This window comes from Petaurus breviceps, unplaced genomic scaffold (assembly GCF_028583685.1).
Source record: "Petaurus breviceps papuanus isolate PSGF00001 unplaced genomic scaffold, PetGlider_PUasm1.0 90847, whole genome shotgun sequence".
Classification (NCBI taxonomy): domain Eukaryota; kingdom Metazoa; phylum Chordata; class Mammalia; order Diprotodontia; family Petauridae; genus Petaurus; species Petaurus breviceps.
In genome coordinates, this window is record NW_027187360.1 from 5,055,194 (window position 1) to 5,081,337 (window position 26,144).

The 26,144-nt window shown below is 37.1% G+C and overlaps 1 protein-coding gene across 2 annotated transcripts in view; it reads right to left on the bottom strand.

Annotated features, from left to right (window-relative positions):
• Window positions 1-10,264: 10,264 nt before the first annotated feature.
• Window positions 10,265-26,144, bottom strand: part of ADNP (activity dependent neuroprotector homeobox) — a 32,862-nt gene continuing 16,982 nt past the window's right edge. The window contains exons 1-4 of one of the 2 annotated variants that reach the window (XM_069072411.1): window positions 24,369-24,869; window positions 19,629-19,741; window positions 16,242-16,334; window positions 10,265-14,471 (exon numbers count right to left, since the gene is read on the bottom strand). In XM_069072411.1, the coding sequence (XP_068928512.1) occupies window positions 11,328-14,471; window positions 16,242-16,334; window positions 19,629-19,736 (3,345 nt within the window). In that variant the 5' untranslated portion in view covers window positions 19,737-19,741; window positions 24,369-24,869 and the 3' untranslated portion in view covers window positions 10,265-11,327. Of the gene's footprint in view, window positions 14,472-16,241; window positions 16,335-19,628; window positions 19,742-24,368; window positions 24,870-26,144 lie in introns of those variants that run through there. The other variant, XM_069072412.1, reaches the window with a different exon arrangement.

Here is a 26,144-nt window from a genome sequence, read left to right on the forward strand (position 1 = left end):
TCCACATCTCCTTCTTGTACATATAGAAATGAGCAAATGCTTTGTTGATATGTAACCAAACTGAAATTATAGCATTACCCTCATCTATCATTCTAGTTAACTTCTCAAAAAAGAAACTAAATTTAGTTTCTTATGACCTTTTCTGGATGAAATCATTCTGGCTCTCAGTGGTAACCGATCCCCTTTCTAGGTATCTACAAACCACTACTTTAATATTATGTTCTAAAGTTTTCCCCAGGAATTCTAGTTCTTTGCTACCTCTGTCATTCACCATCACTTTTTTTTTTAAGCAATTGGGGTTAAGTAACTTGCTTAAGGGTACACGGCCAGTTATTTCTGGGTGTGGTGCTAAGTATCTGAGCCCGGATTTGATCCCCAGGTCATCCCGACACTGGAGCCAGTGCTCTTACTCACTGAACCACCTGGCCGCCCCTAAGCAATTGGGGTTAAGTAACTTGCTCAAGGTTACACAGACAGGTGTTTCTGGGTGGGTGCTAAGTGTCTGAGCCCGGATTCAATCCCCAGGTCATCCCAACACTGGAGTCAGTGAACTTACTTGCTGTGCTACCTGGCTGCCCCCTTTATTTCCAGTTCTTTGCTATCATGAAAAATGCTGCTATGAATCTATGAATATTTTGGTGTATATAGACTTTGTTTGCATTAGAGGATCCTCCAATATCCTCTAGCTCCTTGCAAACCTAGCAGTGGGATTCCGAGTAAAGACATTTTAGTCACTTTCTTAGCATACTTTCAAGTTGCTCTCTCTCCACACCTCTATCTTTCTGTAACTCCTCCAACATGGACTATTTCCATCTTTTGTCAACTTTCCTGATTGTGAACTGAAACCTCAAAGTTGTTTTGATTTGTATTTTCTTATTTAGTGATATGAAGTAACCTTTCACTTGGTTATTAACTTGCAACTTTTTTGAGCACTGTTTATTCATATCCTATGACCAAATATTTATTGGGGAATGACTTTTGTTTATATATCTGTGTTGCTTCCCTACATACTGTGGATATTAAGACCCTTATAAGGGATATTTAATGCCAAGATTTTTTTCTCCATTTGACAACTTTCCTTCTTAGCTGCATTGATTTTTTTAGGTAAAAGTTTTTTAATTTCATGTAATCAGAATTATTTATCTTGTGATCAACACAATCTTCTGTTTTGTTAAGAAATTTCCTTCTAGTCAAAGTTGTGAATGGTACCTGATTGGCCTTTTTTAAAAATGGTGTTACCCTTCAAAAAAATTAATTTTTATTATTTTTTTTACATCATCTACATTTCTCATTGTACCCCCCTATCATCTTTCAGAGAAGTATCCCCTTATAAAAATAAAAAAAAGAGGAAAAAGTTCCATGAAACTAACCATTTTAAAAATGATATTATCCACTTATCCTAATGAGCAAGGGAGGTACCTTTTATTTCTTTTGGGGGCCAAACTTAGTCAACATAATTATGCAGCATTGTTTTGAGCATTTTATTGTTGATGTTGTTTCATTTGCATTTAGCTATTCCCTAGTTGATTGAAATCTACTTTGTTTCTGCTTTTTTGCTATCACAGAAAGAAAAAGGCTGCTATATTTTGGTTCATATGGGGCTTTCCCCCCTGTTGATCTCTGGTGGATTATATTCATTAACAGTTAATGAGTTAAAAGGTATGCACATTTTAGTCACTTTGCACTAATTCCAAATTGCTTTCCAGAATTGATGTACCCATTCACAGGTCCATATGGTGTGACCCTATTGTACTATATGGTATAAGATGTTGGTCTAAACCCAAGTTCTGCCAAACAGCTTTCTAGTTCAAGCAGTACTTGTCAAAATGGCAGTTTTCACCCTGATTAATTTATGCATTTGGGTTTATCCAAAAATAGGTTGAATTTTATTGTTTTTGAACCTTATTTATCTAGTCTGTTCTACTGATCTACTTTTCTAATTTCTCATCAGTACCAAACAGTTTCTGATAATTAGTTCTATGATATAGTTTGAAGTTCTGACACTATTCTTAAATGTCCATGGTCATAGGTAGTGGCTTGGGGGGGCAGAGATTTGAAACCAGTTCTTCAAATTCAGAGTACATTGTTCTTTTTAGTACAGGATCACAGAATCAACAATTTTGTGCTGGAAGGAATAATTGCAAAATCTCACTTGGAAGGAACCTCAGATGCCATCAATCTAATCCATACTTGAACAAGGATTCCTTCCAGAACAGAGGTGCCAAATACGTGCCCTGCCATGTGCACCCTGCATCACTCTAAAGTGCAGCCCAACTAGATGGAAATGTAATTGGGAAATAGTTAATGAAACAAATATACCATAGAACACAGATAATGTTAATGTGTGTTCAAGTCAGTATGTGCCTGCAGAGGTTCTTATGTATGGGTTAATGGACCTCTCTGTTTGAGTATGACACCAGTACTCTAGAATATACCTGATAAGTGGCCAATATTTCTAATGAGGGGGAGCCCATCACTTCCTAAGGTAGTCTGTTCCATTTTTAGACAGCTTTAATTGTCAGGAAAATTTTCCTTGCATTAAACTTAAATCTATCCCTTTGCAATTTCTACCAGTTGCTCTCTGAAGTCAAGTACAATCACAATATAAACTGACAGTACTTCTGTTCTGGGAAGAGGTAAATAAAAGGGAACCCATGAGGTTTTAGGGCTGCTAGATACGCATAATAAAGGCAGGCTCATGTGCTTGCTCTCTCTCTCTCTCTCCCTCCCCCCAAGTCAATGGTAGTAGAGAGCAGTTCATTGATCCATTAAGACAAGCAGAACTGTCAGAGATATGACTAGCATAGAGATAGCATCTAGTAAAGGCATTTGGTAGAGACAATGCAATTAGAAGAGATGGGATGCCCAGCAAGGAGCAGAGAGGCACTTTGAGAGACCAGGTTGAAATCACTAATGGACACTGACAATTCTAGGAGGCTTGGGTTGCCTTGGCCACATTATACATATGCCCTCTAAATATGATCCCTAGCCCCATGTGTGCCCTTTGTGTGTTCCCTCTGTGTATTTTCTCTAGTCACATGTTAGTGTGTGTATGCCATCTTCAACTGGTAGTATGGCAACTTGGAGAATTAACCTCATATATACATGGGCCTGGAAGGGGATTTTTTTGGACATTTTATTTGAAATGCTAGTTGACTAAATATCTTTTGTTTGAATTAATGTGTCATCTGGCTGGCTGGTAAAAATAAACACATCACTGTAGGCTTGTGAACTATGGTTTTGAGTAGGTGCTATACTAACAAAGTGCCTCAAAACTGGGATAGCTCTTCTGGGGTGAGGGGTATGTGTGGAGGGTTCCTCATGCTAGAACAGAATCAAAGAATTTCAGTAATGCAAGAAGCTATCAGTAATCATCTAGTCCAACCCAAAAAGAATCACTTCAACAACACATCTCAAAAATGATTATTCAGATTTTGCTGGAAGACTTCTAATGAAGGGGAACTCACTAATCTTGATGCACTTCATTTCACTTCGGGGCTGGTCTAATTGTCAGGAAGTTTTTCCTTATATAAAGCCTAAATTTGCCTCTTGAAACTACATATACCATTCTAACAAACAGCAAAAACATAATTAAATATACAAAGTAGACAAAGGACAAACCAAATGCCCTAGGGCTGTAATGTTGAAGTCATACAGAAACAGGGCAGTCGGGAGATGACCTAAGGGCATGAGACCCTACATAAGGATCGTACCTGCCACATATTAACTCAGAAAATCACATATTAACATTATCTACATTCTATTGTATTTTTATTTTGTTAAATATTTCCTAATTACATTTCACTCTGGTTCAGGCAGCACTCAGGAATGTTGAAGGGAAGGCTCTGCCTTAGGGAAGAGATCACTTTTAGGCTGGGTCAGGGGAAGGGTGGTTAGGAAAGGCTTCCTGGAGGAAGTGAGTTGGTCCTTGAAGGAAGAAAAAGATTTCACCAAGTGAAGATGAGGAAAGGGTATTCTAGAAATCAAGGATAGCCTATGTGAACACATGGAGGGGGAAGAGTGCAGAATGAGATGAGAGAATAGCTGATAGCTCCATTTGGCTGTAAAGTAGAGCGCTGTGAGCTGTCAGCTACTCTGATGATCTTCACTTCCTCACAATATCAAAGCCTCATTTTTCCTTCAGGCAAACTCCTACAGTGTGGTCATGGATAAGTGAAAATTTTCATAGAAAACGATCATCCTCTTAGCCCTCTTGACCAAGTGACCCGATTCTGTTTCTGAGAAGAAACATTCATCTAACCTTACTACACATATTCTAGGATATCCTTGGAAGGCACACAATTTCTTGACTCAAAAAATATTCAATCTTACACCATTCCTAACCTCTAATATTATATATATCAAAACTTCTGTAGTATGTTACTTTATTCTCTTCACTTTCACAAGCCAAATCAGATGCTATCTCCTCCCCAAAGACTTCCTTGAACCTTTTCTTTTAGTCTTCACCTAACATTTTGTTCTGCATCCCATTAAACCTGTTATGCAATATTTGTGTATCATAGCTCTGCTTGTTACCAGGATAAAAGGACAGGTGATTATGTCTTATTTAAGCTTTGTATCTTTCTAACATCTAGAAAGTGCTCTGTACACAGTAGGGAGTGAATAAATGTTTTGTCATATTTTATCTTTTTCAATTTAGGAGTACAAGTTCTATTTGTTTTGATTGCCTGGAGATAATTCCCAGTCAGAGGTGAGATGTTGAAGAGGACTAAGAAGAATCCTTTTTGGCAGGAAAACGCTCCAGAAATTAAAATAAGGCAAGATTGATTGCTGAGAGTTGGTCATCCCATTAGATGACTTTTATTGAGCCTTCCCCAGAAATGTGTCCAATAAGGAAAAGAGACTGTAGCACATTATCTGTAAAGGGAGTTAAGAGTCAAAGGCTCATAAACATAGGCTCTCAAAAGAGGCAATGTAGTACAGGGGATAGAACTCTTATCTCTGGAGTCAAAGGACTCAACTTCCACCGTTTACTACCTATGTGACTTTGGGTATCACTTAGACCTCCATGGGACTCCGTTTTCTCATCTCTAAGATTCAGTGGTTAGACTTCAGGGCCTGAGTTCCCTTCTACTTTAGCTCTATTACATGGTAAGGAAAATTTTTTCTAAGCCCTTAGGAAGTAGGGATTCCTTTGTATTTGTATCTCTAGTGCCTTAAATGCTGGAGTATAGCAGGCACTTAATATTTGTTGACTGATTGACACAGCAGAGTTCCCTTCCATTGAGAAAAAATGATCAGCTTGGGAACACAGCAATTATATATATATATATATATAATATCAGCAAGAGTAAACTACATGGGGCGGCTAGGTGGCGCAGTGAGTAAAGCGCCGGCCCCGAAATCAGGACCGGTCTGGCCTCAGACACAACACCCACACAGAAAAACTAGCTGTGTAACCTTAGGCAGGTTACTTAACCTCAATTGCCCTTCAAAAGGCAAAAAAAAAAAACCTAAATGACACTAATGTATTAACTTGGGAATGTTGTATTCTGTAATCAGTTAAGACTACTCAGAGGTTATATCTGTATTTATAGAACCATGGGCTAAATCTGGCCTATTATTCTTGACTGTGAAACATCTCAGTAAATGAATTTTTTTTTTTTTGGTTTTAATAGGAATTCTTACTTTATCACTGAGAGCAAGTGCTTTAATTTAATAAACATGTCCTCCCTACTCAAAAACTTTCCCTAACTCTCCATTGCTAAAAGAATAAACCATACGGTTTATTAGCCTGGCATTAAACGTCACCCACATCTGATTCCAGGATCTTTCAGTGATTTGACTATTCTGAACACTCAAAACACATTGCACCCAGGGGTGGGAACCTGCTGCCTTGAGGCAACATGTGGCTATCTAGGTCATCAGGTGTGGCCCTATGAATGAATCTGAACTTTATAGAACATATCCTTTTGGAATTTTTTCTCTGAAGTTTGGATTTATTGGAAGGGTCATACTTATGGGTCTAGAGGGTCACATGTGGCCTTGAGGCAGCAGGTTCCCCTACCCCTGCACTACACGGTAATCCCTTCATGCTCATGGTGTACTCATTCCATCTCTTCCTGTCGAAATCCTTCAAGATCCAGCTTAGTTGCCAATACTTCCCACAATCTCTAAGGACCCTTTCAGTTCTAAATCTAAAATCCATCAAAGTGATCTTTCCTTCCTCATATTTCTTACACCTTGTCTAGACTTTTCATTTATCACATTCTACCTTAACACATATGTGTGTCTTATATCTCCTATTAGATCTTAAGATTCCTGAGGGCAAGGTATTGTTTCATGTTTGTATCCTTGGCACTAACAACAAAGTCTTACATATACATAGAAAGTACTTAATAAATTGGTGAATCAGAGAACACACCTTCACACGCATTGGACTGTGATTTAGAACCAAAAGGGACTTAAAAATCTAAAAAAAATTCTGTAGTGCAACTCCTGCATTTTAAAGATGAGGAAAAATGAGCCAGAAAGGGGAAGGAATTTAAGAATCACAAAATCTGCATTGGAAAGGACCTCTGAGACTGTCTACTTCAACCTGTACCCAAACCTGACCAGTTACAATATATCTCCTAATGGCCATTCTGTGATCATTCTCCAGTAAAGATCTTTAGTGAGGAGGATCCCACTACACTTACTCTAATAGCTATGGAGTATAGTTATCCCTTCCACATTGTGGGGGCTAGTGGTATGACTTCCCATGGAAAATCCATGTAAAATTTTTTGGCCCTCCCTTTTTACCATTCTAATTTTTTCTTTTATGGGATGTTGACAGTACGTTATTATAAAATTTTATTTGATACTATACAATACTACATATATTTTATGCATGTATTTCTAAACTTTTTCTGTCATCTGCTGGCCTTTGTGTGCTGTCTACAGCTTCTGCAAAACTCCCCCAAAATTACCATTTAATTTCTTATGCTGACCCAAGATATACTGAAATAGTGATGAGGAAAAACATGATGTGGAAGGGATAACATTTCCTTTCACCACACCTGCTTCTCTGAAGTTGTTCCTCATTCTGCCCTCTGGGACCAAGTAGAGTAAGTCTAATACCTCCCTCCCCATGAAACCTAATACTTGGAAGATAGCTACTATATCACACTTGCCTTAAATCTCACAGGAGAGACTTCATTCTAATCCACTTCCTACTACACCATGGTTAGGTCTTTAACAGGGAGCCAGAAAGTCCTCATGGCTCAGTGTTTAAGGTAGAAGAGGTTGGCTCTAGTGCTGTGCCCACTGGCTCCTCCTCCAGGGGGTTGAGGGTCTTTAGGTTAACCTAATCTAGTCCTTTTTCCCCAGAACCAGCTTTATGGACAGGCTGAAAAGAGGTAACAGGCAAGTCACGCAGCTGTCTCGTCCTTCCTTTCCTCTTTATAGCAAAGTCTCAGAGGCAGAATTTGCTTTTAATTCTTAGCCTCCCAGATGGCTGTTCAACATACACAGCTGTCACATTCTGCTACAGACTCAGTGACAGCGCGTGTAGTGTTTATATCACTTTAAGTGTAAATCCTACTAAATAATGTGGAAAAAAACTTTCATTTCTAGGAGGCAAGTTTTCAGTTTGATGTTTCAGTTATTGAAAAATGTTGATCCAATTTAAAGGGGATAGTACAAGCTCAGGGTAATTATTTTGCTTCACTTATTACAAGACTATTAATAAAGGGACATATTGCAGTTCAACTGCAAAACTCTTTCCTTAAGGCTTACTTCCCCTTCCCTCTCCAATTTTCTTATCTAAGAAGCTTTATATTCAGAAAGCTAAGGCCATCTTAGATGAACATAATTAGGAAAAAAAAAACTGATGAAGGCCATAATATGTAAAGAATTAAAAAGGTCAACCAAGTCAAAGACTTTTAGCGCTGGGAGATAGAATATAATGTTCTCTTTTTACAGAGAAGAAACAAAACCTACCACAGAAGTGGTAGCTTATATAGCTAGAAAGTTGCAGAAGTAGGACCAGAACATCTCAATTGTCAGTCTCGTACTCTGCACCACATTTTGTCCCTCCATAAAGGATTGTCCAACCCAAAGACAGGTGATTTGCTCAAGGTTACATATTTAATAGGCAGAAGTATTCAAATCTAGCTCATTTGACTCCAAACCTATTCCCTTTCCCTGTTTCACAATTGCTAGGCATTTTTGCTATCAAAATCTGTTAGCTGTGGACGAGATTTTGTGATTTTTGACTCTTAGCTGGAGAAAGTGAGTAGAGGGAACACAGACTGGTATGTGCTGACATCAACAATGAGGTTTTCATATATCAAATAAGATAGGGAGATTTTTTTTAAGAGATCCAAGTGGTTCAGAATTCAATCTTTAAAATGATTCACAGGAAGGGGTTCACAGGAACCCCTTCTTTCACAATGGGCAGCATTTGAACTATTTGACACAATTTAATTATTTCACTCTCTTATGATCTAAAAAATACAGAAACAAAACTGACTAATCACATATGCCTCTTTTTCTACACTTCCTTATCCAGAGCTTTTCCTAAAAACACCATCGGTGATCAATAATGGAGAAATGACAATGTTGGTTCAGTTAATCAAATTTTGGGCAAAAAACAGGATTGTTGTACAGGAACAAGTACCTCTGAGTCAAGTTTCAGACTAGAAATCATCTCAAGAAACTGAAATTAAGGTCAGCAATAAAAGCTGAATGAACAAAGTAATACGAAGTATCTTTTTGCCATATATATTTTTAAAAAAAGCTTAAAGTAGAAACTTTAATTATGAAGATTTCCTCCATTTATAAGGGCGGCAGAATGCTATGCCTTTTATTTAAAAAACAAGGCCAGTCACTATATATTAAGTGAGAAGGTGAAGTGCAACATAAATCTCAGTTTATCAAAGGTAGGAATGCTAACACAAAGCATGTATAAACTTATTGTCAAAATGCACACTCCTTAGGCTGTTTTTGGGACTCCAAAAATCTGCCTCCAGACCCACATTTCTAGTCTCATTTCATGTTACTTCCTCTTTCTAGTCAAACTGAATTAGTAGCTATTACCTGAACTCCACATTTTATCTACAATCTGTATATTTTGCAAAAACCTTATACCCAGAATTAGGTTCCTTCTTCATTTCACTTCTCAGAATTCCTTTCTTCAATTCAGCTCAGGTGCCAGCTCCTCTGTCAAGCTTTCCCTGATCTTCCCTATTGCTCATGTTCTCCCTGCTCAAATCAACTTGTATACTCTAGGAGAAAGTTCCTTTTTTGGGGGTTTTGGGGAAGATTTCCAGAACCTAGTCTTGTCTGAAGGTAATCCACTTTTTTTTGGTATAACATGTTTTCTCCTCAACCCTTCCTATTCTGATGCGTCCACATTGCTTTCTTGAAACCTCTGCCAGCAAAAGACAAGTTTTGGCAGGCCCCACTGAGCTGGAATAGCTTCCTATGCAGATCAAGTGATGGACTATGCCTGAGAACCAGCTGAGCTAAAGTTAAAAGAGGCTCACCAAATTGACAAAAATTTTTGGTTACAGCTACTGCTGAACACTAAATTACAGAGGGGTTATGATATGCATTGGGGGAGGAAGTATCCAAACTGACAATTATGGATCCTTTAAACACTGTTTTCCCCTAAATTTTAATAGATAAAATATCTACTTTTAGATTGAGATACATTTTTTTTGGACATTGACCTTTAGGTTCTCCCTTATTTAGAGAGAGGACAGTGCTGCCCAGGGAGGTGAATTTACTTGATTTCAGATCCCAAGTCAGTTGTGGGGCTGAAATTGTAACAGGGCATGTCTTCCCACTATTACTTGCTGCTTCAACCCAAAATTGTAATTCTAGCCATCTCAAAGTTATGAAATTCACTTAACAACACCGCTCCTCCTTTGTAGTGAAAGGAAACATACACTTGAGGGAAGACAGAACACCACTGAACTAGGATTCTGTCTACAAGTTGAGTTATTCCCAACTTGTGTTCAAACCCTTTTTTATTAGGGACATTTACACAAAGGCAGCGCCTTGCTGCTTGACAAAAGATGAACTTAAAAACCCAAGGATTTTCATCATAGCAATAAAAGAGTAATAGAAGGATTTGTAACAGGAATCTGTAAATCTGCAAGATCATCAATATCATCTTCCACAAATGGCAGGCCTTGATTTTCTACAAGGCGCTGGTAGTTACATATGCTTGGGTAACTTGGTTCTGTGGCCTCCAATGTCACAAAGTACAAATGTACAAAGCACTGTTATGTGTAATAAAGCCAATGTTTACATTAAGCACAATACAGCAATTTATTTAGATGCTTAAAATGAATACAAAGGGAAATAAAGATCACAAAATTATACATACTACAACAGTGTGTCATATATTAGATGGTATAAATGAATACACCATGTTGGTGCATAACTAAAGATAAAACTAAATATCCAAAATGCAGCACTCAAGTTTGTTTGCTGCCTCAACACAATACACTTTTATACAGTTCTAAAAGGTGTCAAAATTAGCTGCAAACTTGTTTCTTGCATGTGATTTTAGCTTAAAAGATTTCAGAAAATGGATCTGAAATACCAGTTTGTTGGCTGTAATTTTGAGGATATTCAGAACAAGAAAATTCTATAATACAATAGAGTCCAGATATAATTTTTTTTTAATGTTGCTGGCCTCTGGTTTGAGATTGTACAAGATTATGTGCAAAAACTAAGTCTGTCAAAAGTTCATACTATAGCAGGTTCAAGCTTTTGCTAGATAAACTAGATACAGCGTTTATTACACAGCAGGGCAACACTAAAAAAGAGAAACAAATCTATGATGGGTACACAAGAACAATATCATAAGCGTCACTTGAATAGGTCTAAAAGACTGTACAAATATACATATTTTAACTATTCAGAATGAATAAATGAAAAAAAAAATCAATTTTCCCCAGAGTCTACTATACACATTGAACTGGTAGCTCATATGTTGGACCTATACTACCATGTGAATAAAGGTAATGGTTTAAAAGGACATACAACTGAACATATACAGAATGAAATAAATGTTGAGAATGCAGATAAAATAAATCTCTGCTTTTCCTCATGTGCATTCTGGAGCCACCAGCATATTGGTTTTTCACATTAAGTTACTGTGCTTGCCACAGCAGATTCTAAAGCAAGATTAGCCAACAGCATACTCAAATAACCACTGGAATAGGAGTGGCCACACATCAACCACTGAAGTCAGTTGACCTAGCACTCAAAAGGCAGTACCAGTTGAATTAAGCTTAGCAGTCATACTGAAATGCAAAGATCCAACAGTTACAGAATACAGCCTACCACCAACGCTTAGGAAATAGGGCAGTTTATGCTTGTTGGCTACTCAGCTCTACACCAGTTAAGCTGCTATGTATTGGTTCTGCAACACCATCAGTCATATTATCAAATTGCTCTCCATCCTCACTGTCAATTGTGCTATTCTGCCATTCCATCTGTGGGTTGGACAAACTCTCCTCATTTTCAGATGCATTTTTCCATTGTGACTGGTCCTTGGACCAAAATTCTTCTACTTTTCCATAGGAACTATTCTTCCATTTCAACTGCTCTTCATCACTTTCTGATGCACCTTTTGTTTCAGCAACTGGTTTACTGCTTCCAGCATCTTCACTCTGGGATGATTCATCAGTCCATGCTCCAGGTTTCATTTCACATGTATTGTCTTCAAAGTCAGACACCTGTTGAGAACCAGGCCCACTTTCACATGGAGAAGCACCATCTTTCCATTCAACAGGATCATCTTGATCAACATCACTATCAGAAGCATCATGTATTAGTTTTGTTGGTTCCTCTGTAGAATGAATATCTCCATATTTTGAATCTTCCTCATCTTTTTGGTCTGTCTTATCTTCAGATTCTAAAGTGTCCCCAGTAGTTATTTTGGTAATGCTTTCTTCTGGGTTCTCAACTATGCTATCATTAGGAATTTTATGTTCAACATCAAAAGTTGCACCAAAAGGACTACCACTTCCATTGGACTCTTCATCTAAATTTTCAAAACCATCCGAGGAACTGTCATCTTCCTTCCCAAGGTTTAATTTTTTGTCAACAGTTTTACTAGCATTGACTCTAGAATTCTTTTCATCATGATTTTCAAATAGCCACTCAGCATCAAAATCCATCTCATGTTTAACTTTGTTTAGTTCTTTCATATTAAAACCCAGTAACACACCAGGTTTGTACTTTTCACAATCTCTGACACATTTCTTCCTTTTATTACTGAAATGAGAAGCAATGTCACTCTTCCATAACCATAAACTGGCAGCCAATTTTTCAATTTCTCTTCTAGTGGGATAGGGCTGTTTGTTGAAATACTTTGTAAGAAATGTTTTTCTTGCTTCATAAGAATCATCTTCATGACCCTTGGGGTCTAAAGCTAAGACAACCGGCTCTTCAGGTTTCTCTTCAAAGATGGAGGGTGTATCTACCTCATCATCTAACTTCCTCTTTTTCAGCAAATTAAATTCTATGTTCTCATAAGTACGCTTTACGGGTGCCAGCCCTGGAGACTGATTGAGCCGAGAGGGAGCATTTGTTTTATCTTGGCCATTTTGGGTCTTTCCAACACCTCTGCAGTGAACTAGATGCAGCGTGATTGTTGAGGCTGTCATGTTACTAGTGTATACACCAAGGCAATGGATGCATTTGTAGGTGAGCTTTTTCTCAACTGGATGAACCGTCTGAATAACCTGGTGCCTCTCCCGTAAATGATGTGCAAGTGCATCAGAGATGGGTCCTTTTAGGATTGAAAAGCACAGAGGACAAAGTGTTTTACCTACATCTTTTTTATAGGGTACTGCAGCTTGAGGTGAGCTTTTTATAGGGACATCTGCCTTTTCCTGAACTTTTGGCTGTGGTTTTGGGGGAACTGGGGGATTATTTTGGGCATGATAAGCTACAGATTCAGCCGGGGCATCTCTCAGGTTGTACGTGGTTACAAGTAGATGTATGTTAGTGTGACTACCCTGTTGCAATGTCAAATCAAAGCTTAAAGTGGAATCAGTTTTGGGTCCCATTTCTTCATCAACATGAACCATTCGCATATGAGCAGCCATCTTTTCAACATCATTAAAAGTTGAACGGCAATATGGACAAGAGAGACCATGGATTAACATGTGGTTAAGCAAAGTATCAGTGGGCAAATAGCGATTACAATATAGACATTTACTAGTGAAATTGTGTATTTTCATTATGTAGTTAGCAACTGCAGGCACCTTCTCTGCCTTATGCTCCTTTTCAAAATGAACACTGTAGACATTTTCAGGGAATAGCTCATTACAAATTGTACAAATTTTCCACTTTTGTGTTGATGAAGTATTGGTTGCTGCGGAAGGGCCTGTAGCAGCGGCAGCGGCAGCGGCAGCAGCAGGTTTTGAACTGGACTGACCTAATACTCTAGAGGCTGACTGCGACTGAGAGAGAGAGGATGACTTCAATTGGCTTGATGAAAGAGAAGATGAATTGGCAGACTGTAGTGAGTATCTTGCTGGTGCCTGTGACCTCTGCTCTGAGCCAAGACCATAAGATCTCCCATTCCCACTCGGCAGTAACTGTTTCATTGACTGAGACTGCTGAGGAATGGAAACGGGTGCATTACCACTTAAACCTAGTCTTACTGACTGACCAACACCATAACTCTGGGCTACTGATTTGACTCCATAATTATTCTGTTGGAGATGGACATTAGACATCATATTGACTCCTGTGGAATTTAAATTAGGCTTTGGTATAGTGAGTCGATTCACTATCTGCTGTGATGGAAGAGATCGGACATTTCCAGAGGCAAGGGAACCAACTCTTTGTGGGAGTCCCATGGGCTTTTTCTCCTGTGGTTTTGGAGCAATTAACATCAATGGTTTAGATCTTGGAACCACTACATTGGTATGCCCTATCATTGCTGTCACCTGATAGCCTATACGTTCATGATCTTCAATGACATGTTGTACTAAAGCTTCATAGGATTTCGGCATAAAAAGGCATCGTTTGCAGTGAATACTTCCCTCCTCTCGGGTATTTGAACTTAATGGGACAGCACCATTAAGTGACTTTTCACCTGCCTTTGCTATGTAAGGTGCTGCAACATGCTGAAAATGTTCCCTGTAAATGTGCTTTCTAACTACTTCATACAGAGGGTCTCGGTAAGTGCACTTCTTACAGTAATAAACAGCTTGCTCTACACTGTCAGCCTGCTTAGGTTTAAGGCTATCATGTTTGTTTTTATCTTTAAAAGTGCTGATGCTGCCACTTGGTGCACTGGCATTTGGAGCATGAAATATTTTAATGTGCGTTTCCAAAGTCTTTTTGTCCGCATTGAAAGTACAGTAGGGACAATTAAGGAGAATCCTATTTTCAAAGTCTTCACTATGAACATTCCGGAAGTGACTTTTGTAGGCCGAAAAGAATTTTGAGGAAAATGGACAAGCACTACAGCAAAAGGGTTTTGTCCGATAGTCCTTAAAGAAAGAAAACAAAAGATTAGGATATGGGAATGCTTGACCAAATGACATTTATGAAACAAAAAGGATGTAGAAGAACACAGTCTAAGGATTTTCTAGCTTATTCCTCCATCACTTCAATAAAGTCACGGAAAATTCTCTTTTATGCTGGAAGTTCAATGTTATGCACTCAAAGTATCCTTAAGCCACAGGAGCTTATGCTGTTTTCCTGGTTCTGCTTACTTCACCCAGTGGCATTTTTAAAGTATTCAGTTATTTATATTCACACTTTTTCAGTGCAACTGAAAATATTCCTTAAATCAGAATGTGAAAGTTAAAAAACAAAATTTACAATTAGTTTTCAACTAGCTCCATTTGGTGTTCCATGGCATTAAATCAGTAAGACTAAAACTAATCACTTTTTCATTGCTATAGCATCATCTTTCATTAAGTTTGGATGGAAGTAGATCCACATTTCTGAACTTTGTTGGTTTTAATCAAACCAGAGGCAAGTTAATATAAGAACAAATGTTAAAACTTTACAATTAGTTGTGACAAGAAAAAAATAACAATATCTTCATTTAGTGACCCAAGTAGTAGGGCTACAGATTACTTATACAACACAATTCTATCCCCAAAGCATTTTGGTACAATTAGATAATTACAGAAGGATATAAAGAATTGCCCTTTATGACTGCCATTGTGGAGTATGATTCATAGAAAACTACATCTTCCTAAACAAAAACAAAAAGAAAACCCCAACTATCCTCTTTATTTGATGGAAGGACTATGTCAAGATTCGCTGCATATTTAAGGGAAAAAAAGTTTGAAGAGTTGGCTTTCCTTTAAATCTTTGTTCCTTTCTAAGTAGAAGCACCTACCAAAGAACTAATGAAGTGACAGCTGCTTGATTCAAATTAAGTCGTTAAATAAAAACTTCCCACAAACTGTGTTGAGAGCGGGGTTAAAGACAACAGTGCTTCAGAGTGAATTGAAATTAAACAAGAGAGTGAGCCAAACTTTTAGTATTTTCATTCTTAACACTTGTGTAGCAAGCCAGTCCTCTGAAGAGAATAAAAACAAAAACAAAAACAAATGCTTGGGGAGATTTTCTTTCCTTCAGAAATGCACATACTATTAAGTAATTAGCCTATTTCTCTGTCAAAGCTCAAACCTTCCTCTAATGTCAAAATGTATGACTGAGATCATGATCATGCCCAGTAGAAGACATACCAAATTATGTTAGAATTCTTTTATATTTTAGTATCCTTAGGTAATTTCCACTCTTGGCTGGATTATTAATATGAAAGATTCAGATAGCTACACTACTGTATCTCAAAGAAGGAGAGCTGAGTGTTTATTGCCAATTATGCTCTGAAATAACCAGCAATTCAATAATAAGGAATTATCACTTTAAATTCTCTCTCCATGTTGTTACTGTCATTTCAGTTAGACATCTGCTTCCCTATGTGCTAACACAAGTTGAGAGCCACTGAGTAACAGAAACAAAGGCTTATGTGGCAGAGAAGAGTCAAAGATCCCCTTTCAAATTTCAAAGAAAAACAGGGATACCAAACTACAACTAAAACAGTGGTTATATATTTTGTACCAATAGGGGTTTTCCTGTAAAAACCATCAATGAAACACAAATACTGTATTTTAGTTTATTAAATATATAAACATTTTCTGTTCTTCACTGTTTGTATCTGTCTAATGATGAGAAGGATGACAAAAACTATTCAATGTTCCTCTCTGACTTGGAAAACAGGAAATATGGTTTTACTTTACCTGGTTTTTTGTAAGTGAAGGGTCCCATAATCCTACATCTTCCCATGTAGTGTTTTTCAAATAAAAGTCATTAGGTTCAAACTGTTTAAAATCCTGCAAGAGAGAAACAAAGTGTAAAGAAACAATTACCAGTAGTATTACTAGTGGCCAGAACCTTATATGGGGCCAACTACTCATTAAAGGAAATGGGGGAGAGGCACAAGATGTCCTTGTTTTTCAAGAAGCAAACACAGGGGAAAAACTGTGTATGCCTCAGGTAAAACATTCTATGAAATTCCAAAAAGGTACACAGTCTCATAAAACATTCTTTAAAAAAAATTTTTTTTTCTGATTTCTTTTTATGTCACCTTTATTTCTGAATCTCTGTTTCCTCCACCTTAACCTGTGATCAATCCTTTGTGAAAAAGCAAAATGCAGTTCTGCAGTACAAATCTAAGCATTAGCTTATGCTGATACTACATGCAATATTCAACACAGTCCCCCCTCCTTTGCAAAAAGGGGAAGGAGGTACATTTTATCAACTCTTCTCTGGGGCCAAGCTTGGTGTCAGAATTGCAATGTTGTTGTATCTTTTTGTTCTCTCTTTACAATGCTGTAGTCATTGTATGTTTATTGTTTTTCCTGGTTCTGCTTACTTCACTCTGTACAGCATGTAAGTGTTCCCATATTCTCTGAATTTTTGTTATCTGTTGTTTCTTATGGCACAGTGATATTCCTTTACACCTGTATACCACAACTTGTTTGTCCTTTCCTCAAACTGATGGTATACTTTTTTCCAACCAGACTTTTCCAAAAGTGCAAGGAAATTGCCAGAAATCTTGTGTCATAATCAATGCATAAATATAAAGCATTTTTCATTACAGTTTTCTTAACTGTCAGTTCTGTATCATACTTCAGGTTTTACAATTTAGTATTTTTCCTTCATGTGGTTATACGCCAAATTTTAGTTCCATAAAATAAAAGGCTCTCCCAACTTTCTGAAAATAGAAATGCTGTTCACTGAAAATATATGCAGAAGGGTGTTCCTTTAGAGATACACATTTTCTTAAAAACAGGAGTGTTTTATTGAACTAAATTTGGCTAACTCTTTGATGAAAGGGGTATATGTGAAGTATCAGTACTGCTACACTGACCAACACAGTCCTAGTCTACAGAAGTTTGCTGACAGAGGATCAGCTCTTCTCTACATTATCAAAATGGATTCTTAAAGACTGTCACTCCAAAGTACTTGGATCAAAAATTCCATCTACATATGTGTGTATGTGCATGTGTGTACTTATAAATCACATAAAATATATCTTACTCATTTTTGAACGAACATTTAAGAGTCTATTATGGTAAAAGTTTTATGTTGCAGGAGGGATACAAAGGTTTCTAGAGGTTAGAATTTGGCATAAGATAAAATTCCTTAGAGTTTAAAGTATAACAGAATAAAGTTCATACACCCACAAAAACAATCTACAAAGCAATATGTAATAAGTGTTACATATTTGCATTCATAATCACTGAACTGACATTGATTCCAGAGACAATTCCATTGATTATGAATATTCTACCCCTTCTACCTCCACCTCCCCTCCTCCCAAGGAGGTCTGTCTGGCACTTTGTAGATTTAGAGGATGTATTTCCATACACGGAATATAATAAACATACAACTGCATACATGAGAAGCATCAGTATCTATTATTTACATGTTATTTATTAATAGGTTACAGGAAAAAAATGCTTGTGCCCCCCCCCCCACCTACTTTATCACTTCTGATGTTCTTAAAAGTTGTTTTTGAAAGAGTGGCGCTTCACTGCCAACTCATCATTAAAATAACAAAACTGTTAAGACTTGTCTACTACTGTGTTAGGTGAAGGGTCCAACAAATGTTAAAAGTTTGGTTTCAATTCTTAGGGGCAGGAGGCAACTTACATAAAATTATAATGCCTCTAAACCATACACATCTAATAGTTTTGGGAACATTTGTTACCTGAAGTTAGTCAAGACAGTGACTTCTAAAATCCTATGGAGGTCAAGGTGGAAAGAAAGGCCCCAGATACACTAACGTATTCATAGTAGTACTTTTTAACAGTAAAAACTCCAAACAAGAAATGTGGGCACCTATCAATTAAGGAAGGTCTGAACAAACTGTGGCAAAAAAGAAGTTTATGGTATATTGTGATATAAGAAAATATGGATGAGCCAAGCATGATGTAGTATACACTTCTTCTGGATAGGTGGAGGTTGGTAAATCACTTGAGCCTGGGGAGTTCTAAGCTATAGTGGACTAAGTCAATTGGGTGTCTGAACTAAATCTGGCACCAATATGATGAATCCCTCAGGAGCATGGAGCCACCACTTTGGAAATGTTACAAGTGACAGCTCCCAATGATCAGTCACAAACCTCCCTCCTTTAAGTGGACTTGAGTTTGCAATGAGGTACATACTGTCAAGGCTTGGTCAACATGTTTATCTGTTTATTTAATTAACTATATTTCTTTGTTAGAAGGATGTAGGTAGTAGTAGGAGTATGGATTTTGGAAAGTGACTGTAATATTTTATTTTATTTTATTTTTTTGCTTTTTTGGAGGGGGAAGGTAAGGCAATTGGGGTTAAGTGACTTGCCCAAGGTCACATGGCTAGTTTTGTGTTAAGCGTCTGAGGCTAGACTTGAACTCAGGTCCTCCTGACTCCAGGGCCGGTGCTCTATTCACTGCACCACCTAGCCGCCCCCATGACTGTAATATTTTAAAAAGCATCATAAAACATTTATAAAAATGAACTGCCCTTATATCTTTGGGACATCTATGTCAAAAAGATCTTGCATATACAAAATATATATAGAATTCTCCATAGTGGTAGCAAAAACTGGAAACAAAGCAAGAGCTCATCAATGGGGAATGAATGGCCGAACAAATGGTAGAATATTAGTTTATTTGCCATAAAAAATGAAGTCAGAAAAACAAAGATGACTTGTATGAAGCAATGCTTTCTTTGCTCTGCTAAACCAAGAGACCAATATACAATGATTACAAAGCTTAAAATGAAAAACCAAAAACCAAAAACCTATAAAAGTTTACAGCATTACACTTAACTGCAATAAACAATCTTGGTTTGAGAGAAGATGATACACATTCTTCTTGTAGAGCAGGAGAACTACTATGCTTCATATATAAGATTTAGTTGCTTTATCAGTTAGTTTTGCTTACCTGCTTTTCTTTGTTACAAAAGAAGGATCAATGTGGGTAGGAGAGAGAGATTATATTGAAAAATAAAAAAAAAATTATTTTTAAAAAGGTTATCAATAATAATAAAGAATTAAATGCCTTAGCAACTGCCAAAATCACTGTTCCAACCACTTATATTTTAAAATAAAAGGTGGCACAATATGTAATACTTACTTCTATATGTTCTTTACAGTATTCCAAACCAATGTCACTAAGTATTTTTTTCACAGTTTTCCGGGCTTTTCTTAAACTGCCAAGGTTGTTGACAGGAAGTTGGAACATAGTTTCTATTGGGGAAAAATTTTTTTAAAGTTAGTCAAAATGCATACAATTTTCATCACTTGCTGTACCCAATGCCTGATAATGGAATCAAGAACACTACCTATACAGAACCTGACAAAAAGGTAGGTCTAGGTAGGTTTATTTTTCCATCTAGTTTCTTCTCAACAGGGAATTAGAACAAGTATCCCCAACCTTTCTAGTTTAACAAATTTTCATTACAGTTTAAAGTGTCTAATCACCATGGGAAAATGAAAATTTACTGAGTGAAGCAGACATATTTGAACTGTAGTGATCACAAATCCAATTCTTCCTAAATCTCAGTTCACCTGCTAATTCTGAAAACGAACAAAAACCCAACTCTGAAATACTCAAAATCAAGAACCAGAGGACCAACTCTTTTAAGTGAAGTGAGATATTACTCTTTGAGGGATAGCACAATTCTTGAGAGGCCTATCTCTTATTTACTAGACAGTGGCAGACACCAAAGGAAATTAGTTTTTGCTGTCCAGGAAGTCCACTGCATGTTTGTGTATTCCCCCAATAGACCTCTTTTTGGAAGCTATACAAAACTGAAGAAAATGCTTTGTCTTTAAAGGGGGAGAGAGAGGGGAGATGAGAGAAGAGAGGAGACATGCTAGGATATGGAGAACCTAGCACCAAAGCAGATGATGCCAAATGCTAGCACAATAACCCTCCCTAAAAAGTATTCTTTTAAACCTTAAAACCACCAGCCATGCTTTAATGTGTAATGTAGCCAATACATCTAACACTGTAATGTAACTTTTTTTTGGTAAAAAGTTTGAATTGTTTCATAATGTAATTCAAATACAAAATAATAAATGGGAGATTCAGAAAGTTGACTCAAATCACCTGGATTTAAAATGCCTGAAAAACTCCAAACAACAATCATAAGATTTAGTGTTTTAAAACATATCTCAGAGATCATCTAGTCTAAACCCTTTACATTAAAAATGAGGAATAAGAGACCCAAGTCCGTTAAATGACTTGCCCCACATGGGAGGTGTCAAAGTCAACATTTGAATCCAGGTTCTCTGATTCAAAATTCTTTTGACCATATCATGAAAATTAAACTAAAGTTAGACAATATAATTTAAATCACCATTTGAAAAAGATAATATATAATGCATAATAACCATTAAGTTATAATATATTGGGCCATCTTGGCTAACACAATTTCTTTAGTATTAGGTCAATTATGGAAAGAAGACTAAGTCACTTGTGTTGCAAACAAATGTTTTCTGTAGTCACTATATGTGAGCTCAGAACCAACACTGTAAAGGTAAATTTTACTCATCTGTTAAACTTTTGACATTAACCTAAGATTAAATGGTCTCCTCCTTACCCCCTCAATCTTTGCTTGATTTCTTGGCAGTTACAGAGAGGCCTGCATATGGGACATTACTGGGAAATATGAAAGTGTAATGGGCTAATTAAAAAGAAAATTTCTCAATAATCAAAGCATAACTGAAATATGAAGGGGGCAAAAAGAGCTACTATATCTTTCATCTCTGCTCAATTAAAAAATTTCCCAGACAAATCAAGCCACTAGGTTTTGGACCATTCTTTGTAAATTTCAACTCACCTCAGAAACTGAAATTTGCTCAAGAAAGACTGACAGTACTGATTTTTTCTGCCTCATGGAGAAATAGTAAACATTTCCAATCTACATCTTTTTAGTTTTCCTGGAATGAGTATGATAACTGAAACTGACAACCTAAGAGTAACATTCAAGGAAGCTTTTATAAAACAGCTCATATACTTTCTCCTGTAAACAACACCAAAAATCCTAAGTGTCTACCTAGCTCAAGAAGATATTTTTAAAGCTTTCCACATTAACTAGTGCCTGGTACTTAATCGATTAACTCAGAATTCTGAAAAATTGATAAAGATCTTTTAGTATTTGGGCTATCTGGTCAGTGTAGATTTGTGTATTTGCAAGCACTGATACATCAAACCACAAAGTCTTGTCTCTTTAGTGTCCTCCTTTAGGTTGAGTTAAAGATGAAGAAAAGTGTCATTTCTATTATGAAGTACACAGGGAAAAAAGATGCAACTCATTATCTAGAACCATCCAAGTTAAAGTCTGCATTATTAGCCTCCACAAATGGATCCCTACTGTTTCCACTGCTTCTCTTACTGCAATATACTTTCTCTTCCTCTGATGGATTTGAATCTTTTGGTGAAAATCGGTCAAAAAGACTGATAAGGGATAACTAGTGGCGATTCCAGCCATAACTCACAGGACCCATTATTTCTAGCTTCTTGCTGACCTGCCTGGTAAAGTACAAAGATTATACTGCCTTGGAGTCAGTCACTGATGTCACTTAGTTTATTGACAATATAGTAAAATGACTGGAAATGTGTTTATGTTCTGTATTGTCTGCTAATTGATAGTTTTCTAAATATTAATGAACCCTAAAGAATATTCAACTAAAACAGAAGACAAGAGCGTAAGGAGGAAGAAAGCAGGGACATACTACAGTGCTTAGCTCCTTGTGTCAAAACCAATATTATTTTCCTGAGTAGAGATTGGAGGCTGACAACCTATAGTATGAAAAGCAGCGACACAAGCAACACAATTAAACAATCAAAGTTTTGTCTAAGGGGGTAGCTAGCTGGTGCACCAGCTCTGGACTCAGGAGGACCTGAGTTCAAATCCAGCCTCAGACACTTACCACTTACTAGCCATGTGACATTGGGCAAGTCACTTAACCCCAACTGCCCAGCCTCCCCCCCTCCAAAATGGGGGGGGGGAGTTTTGTCTAAGGAGAAATAGGGAAGGCCCCAATCATACTTCTCTACCCCCTATAAGTAGACTGAATTATATGCAATTTAAAGTTAGACTTTAAGAAAGCTTTCACTTAAGTTCTGTTTATGCAGTGAAGTTACCTCAGGTTCCTTAGCTATTCTGGCACTGCATTAGCCCTAGCAAGCCCTAGCAATTCTAAATAATTCTAAGATGGACTTGGCTTCCCTGTGACTCCTGACAATCTGTAGCTAATTATGAGGAGACTCATCACCAGAAGGGAGGCCATTTGGAGATTGATTCCTTTGGTCAAAACAACTCATTTAACTAAGGCAAGGAGGGTTGCAATATCCATACTAATGAAACCAACAATTTCTGAAGTAGTTAAGAACTTAGAGATAACGAAAGTGGGGTGCTCCCCTCCTCTGGACACTGGATAGCCCATTCTACCTACTCCAAATGTTCCCACCAAAGCAGCCTCACACCCAAGCGACTTCTTTCCAAGGTAAATTGTTAGAAGTGAAGCAGCTTTAGATTTGCATTCAGAAAATCTAGGTCTGACCCGGAGTTGTGCTCTATAAAGAGACCCTTAGCCTTTCTGGGCATCTGTTTGTGTATCTGTAAAACAATGGGATTAGACTAGAATCTAGTTGATCTCTTATCATCTCTTCCAACTCTAAAATCCTATGACTAAGTGAAGAAATGGTATTTAAAAAGGCTGCACAAGCCTGGCATAGAATCCTAACAGGGTATTTGAGAGCTCAATCTTTCACTTTTGCTTCTGAACACAAAGCATGTGTGTACTCCAGGAAGTTTTCAAAATTATACCTATCAGCCCCACCAGAGGCTTTTTAATGTAAAGGCCTCACAGCAACATGACCTAATACAAAGTAAATACTTCAATACCACAAAGAAAATAATTTTCTGGCATTCAAATATATTTATAAAAGGAGAATTACACAACCACAATCCTGGCTATACCTAGTTCCTACAGCAGTGACCATGAATGATGAGAACAGAACTTTGTTATTAGAGCTAGAAATGAAATAGGCATAGGGATATAGCTCTGACCTGCTTTTGAAGAACCTGTACTCTTGAGAAAGCTTCATTTTGGAATTGATTCAATTTATTTCATCATTTATTAAAAGCTGAGGGAAATAAAGTTTATGGAACATACTCATGAAGCTTTGAGTAAAATCTTGGCCTTTTAGCCTCCTCAGTTACAATTCTCTACAGCAACACTGAGAATGGAATTTTTTCATCATCTGTACTTTAGAAACTGTCAGTGCCCTTAGGGCTGCCTAATTCTAATATAACAAAGTAAAACATTTCAAAACTAAGATCAGCTTTTTTATATATAAAAGAACTTGGATCCCAGTCAACATTACTATACCTTGATACAAATTAGACTCAATAAAATCATCCAAAATAAAACTGTCACTTTTTTGAAAAACTTGATGTTTTGTAAAGGGGGAAAAAGTTAAAAAGTTTAAAAATGTAGCTGGTTTATTTAAATTTAAATACATCTAACCTTTCTGAAAATAGGGGCATCTAATAAACCAAATGATGATTATTGTTCAAATTTAATAGACTGATGTGAAATTTAGGCTTAAGAAGTGATCCTGTCTCCTCCAAGTTTTATAGACTAGGAACACGCCAATTGTTTAGGACTAAGGTTAAAAATTAGTCTTGATGAAGTTGATTAACGTTTATTTATAAACTCAGGACACAAATTTTCTGAGAAAGTAATAAATGTCAAACATTTTTATCATTTACAGGTAAAACAAAGATGAACCCAAATCCCTACAAATACAAAGGAAATTTCTTACTAAGAGTTGGTTCTGTGAGGGTAAACAAATACCTACTTATACAAGTTGAGAATGCTTTAATCCATCTTGCAGTATACCAAGTTACTTTCAGAAATGGAATACTTTGATTTTTATGAAGTAGAAAGCCTAACCATTCCTTTCCCTGAAGCTCCTCCAGCTATTGCTTAATCTTCACCTAGAAATACAGAAGGATACAGCAACAAGGTGAAAACTTTACTTAAGCTAACATAACATTAACTTTCAAATCTAATTACAACCATTTAAGAAAAGATAACTTTGCCAATTGCCCCATCTCATCACAGACAGAAAGGAAGTAGGTTATGTCCAACTGTCATTCTAACAACACTAATCACAACTAAGATAATGGCAGTTTTGGCTTAGAAAAGGAAGGGAAATTCTTACACACCCTCAAGCAAACTACACCAGCTTAGCATCCCAATGAAAGACTTGAAGGTCCCTGACCAGAATCAGGTACTTTTGCTATTTGTATTATTCCTTCAGCAAAGCAGTTCTATTGTGTTATATTCCAATAGCATCTTACTTTCCCTATTTTTAGGGATTAATGAAAAAGAGAAACTGAATACCCAGCAAGAATTAATTTAGACAAGGACCAATTTAATTGGAAAAGCAGTGGATGAAGACCTGGGTTTAAGTTCTAACTCATTATATATTAGCTACAGGATCTTGGGCAAGTGCCCTCATTTCTAACACTTGTTCAGTTGCAAAATGGGGAGAACAACACTTCTAACCTCCTGAAGTGGTGGTGAAGAAAAGTGCTATATAAGTTGAGAACTATAGAAATATATTATTGTTTCAGTGAAAATAAAGATCTACTTGTTCATACACACTAAACAGGGTATCTCACCCTACAAGAGAGTAGGGGGAAAGGGGATAATGGAAGGGAGGGCAGGCTGGGGGCAGGGGAGGGAAGTTGGAAGCACCCACTTTTGAAAAGGGACAGGATCAAAGTAGAGAATAGAAGGGGCGGCCAGGTGGCTCGGTGAGTAAGAGCACCGGCTCCAGTGTCAAGATGACCTGGATCAAATCTGGGCTCAGATACTCAGCACCACACCCAGAAATAACTGGCCGTGTAACCTTGAGCAAGTTACTTAACCTCAACTGCTTAAAAAAAAAAAAACTCACGTAGAGAATAGAACAAGTGGGAGTTGGGATAGATAGGAGGGAGGGAAATATAGTCAGTCTTTTACAATATATCTACTATGTTAATGTTTTGCATTAGCTACACATGTACAACCTACAGTGAACTGCTTATCTTCCCAGTAAGGGTGGGTGACAAAGGAAAAAGGAAATGAATCTGGAATTCAAAGTTTTAAAATCAATTGTTTAAAATTATATATATATATAGTATTATTAATACTATTTTACATGTAATTGGGAAATAAGATATACAGGCACTGGGGCATAGAGATCCACCATGCCCTACTGGAAAAGTCGAAGGGAGTATGAGAGAAGATACGGGACACAGCAGATTGGAGAATGGGATATCCTGTGGGATTGCTATTTTGGGGTGGTAGGTAGGGGAAAAACGGGGAGAAAATTTTTAACTCAAAATCTGGCGGAAATGAGTGATGTAAATTAGAAGTTAATAAAGCATTTGAAAAATAAAAAAAGAGATCTATTTGTTCCTCACTATTATCATTCTTTCTAGTTTTTACCATACACAGAAGCCCCTTAAAAAAAAAATAAAGTTAAGGATCCTTATTTGTATTTGAAAAAGGTATCAAGAATCTTAAACATAAAGAAAATTTTCAGACAGTGATCAAACCTGTTCAGAGTGAAGCTTGAAAGTGG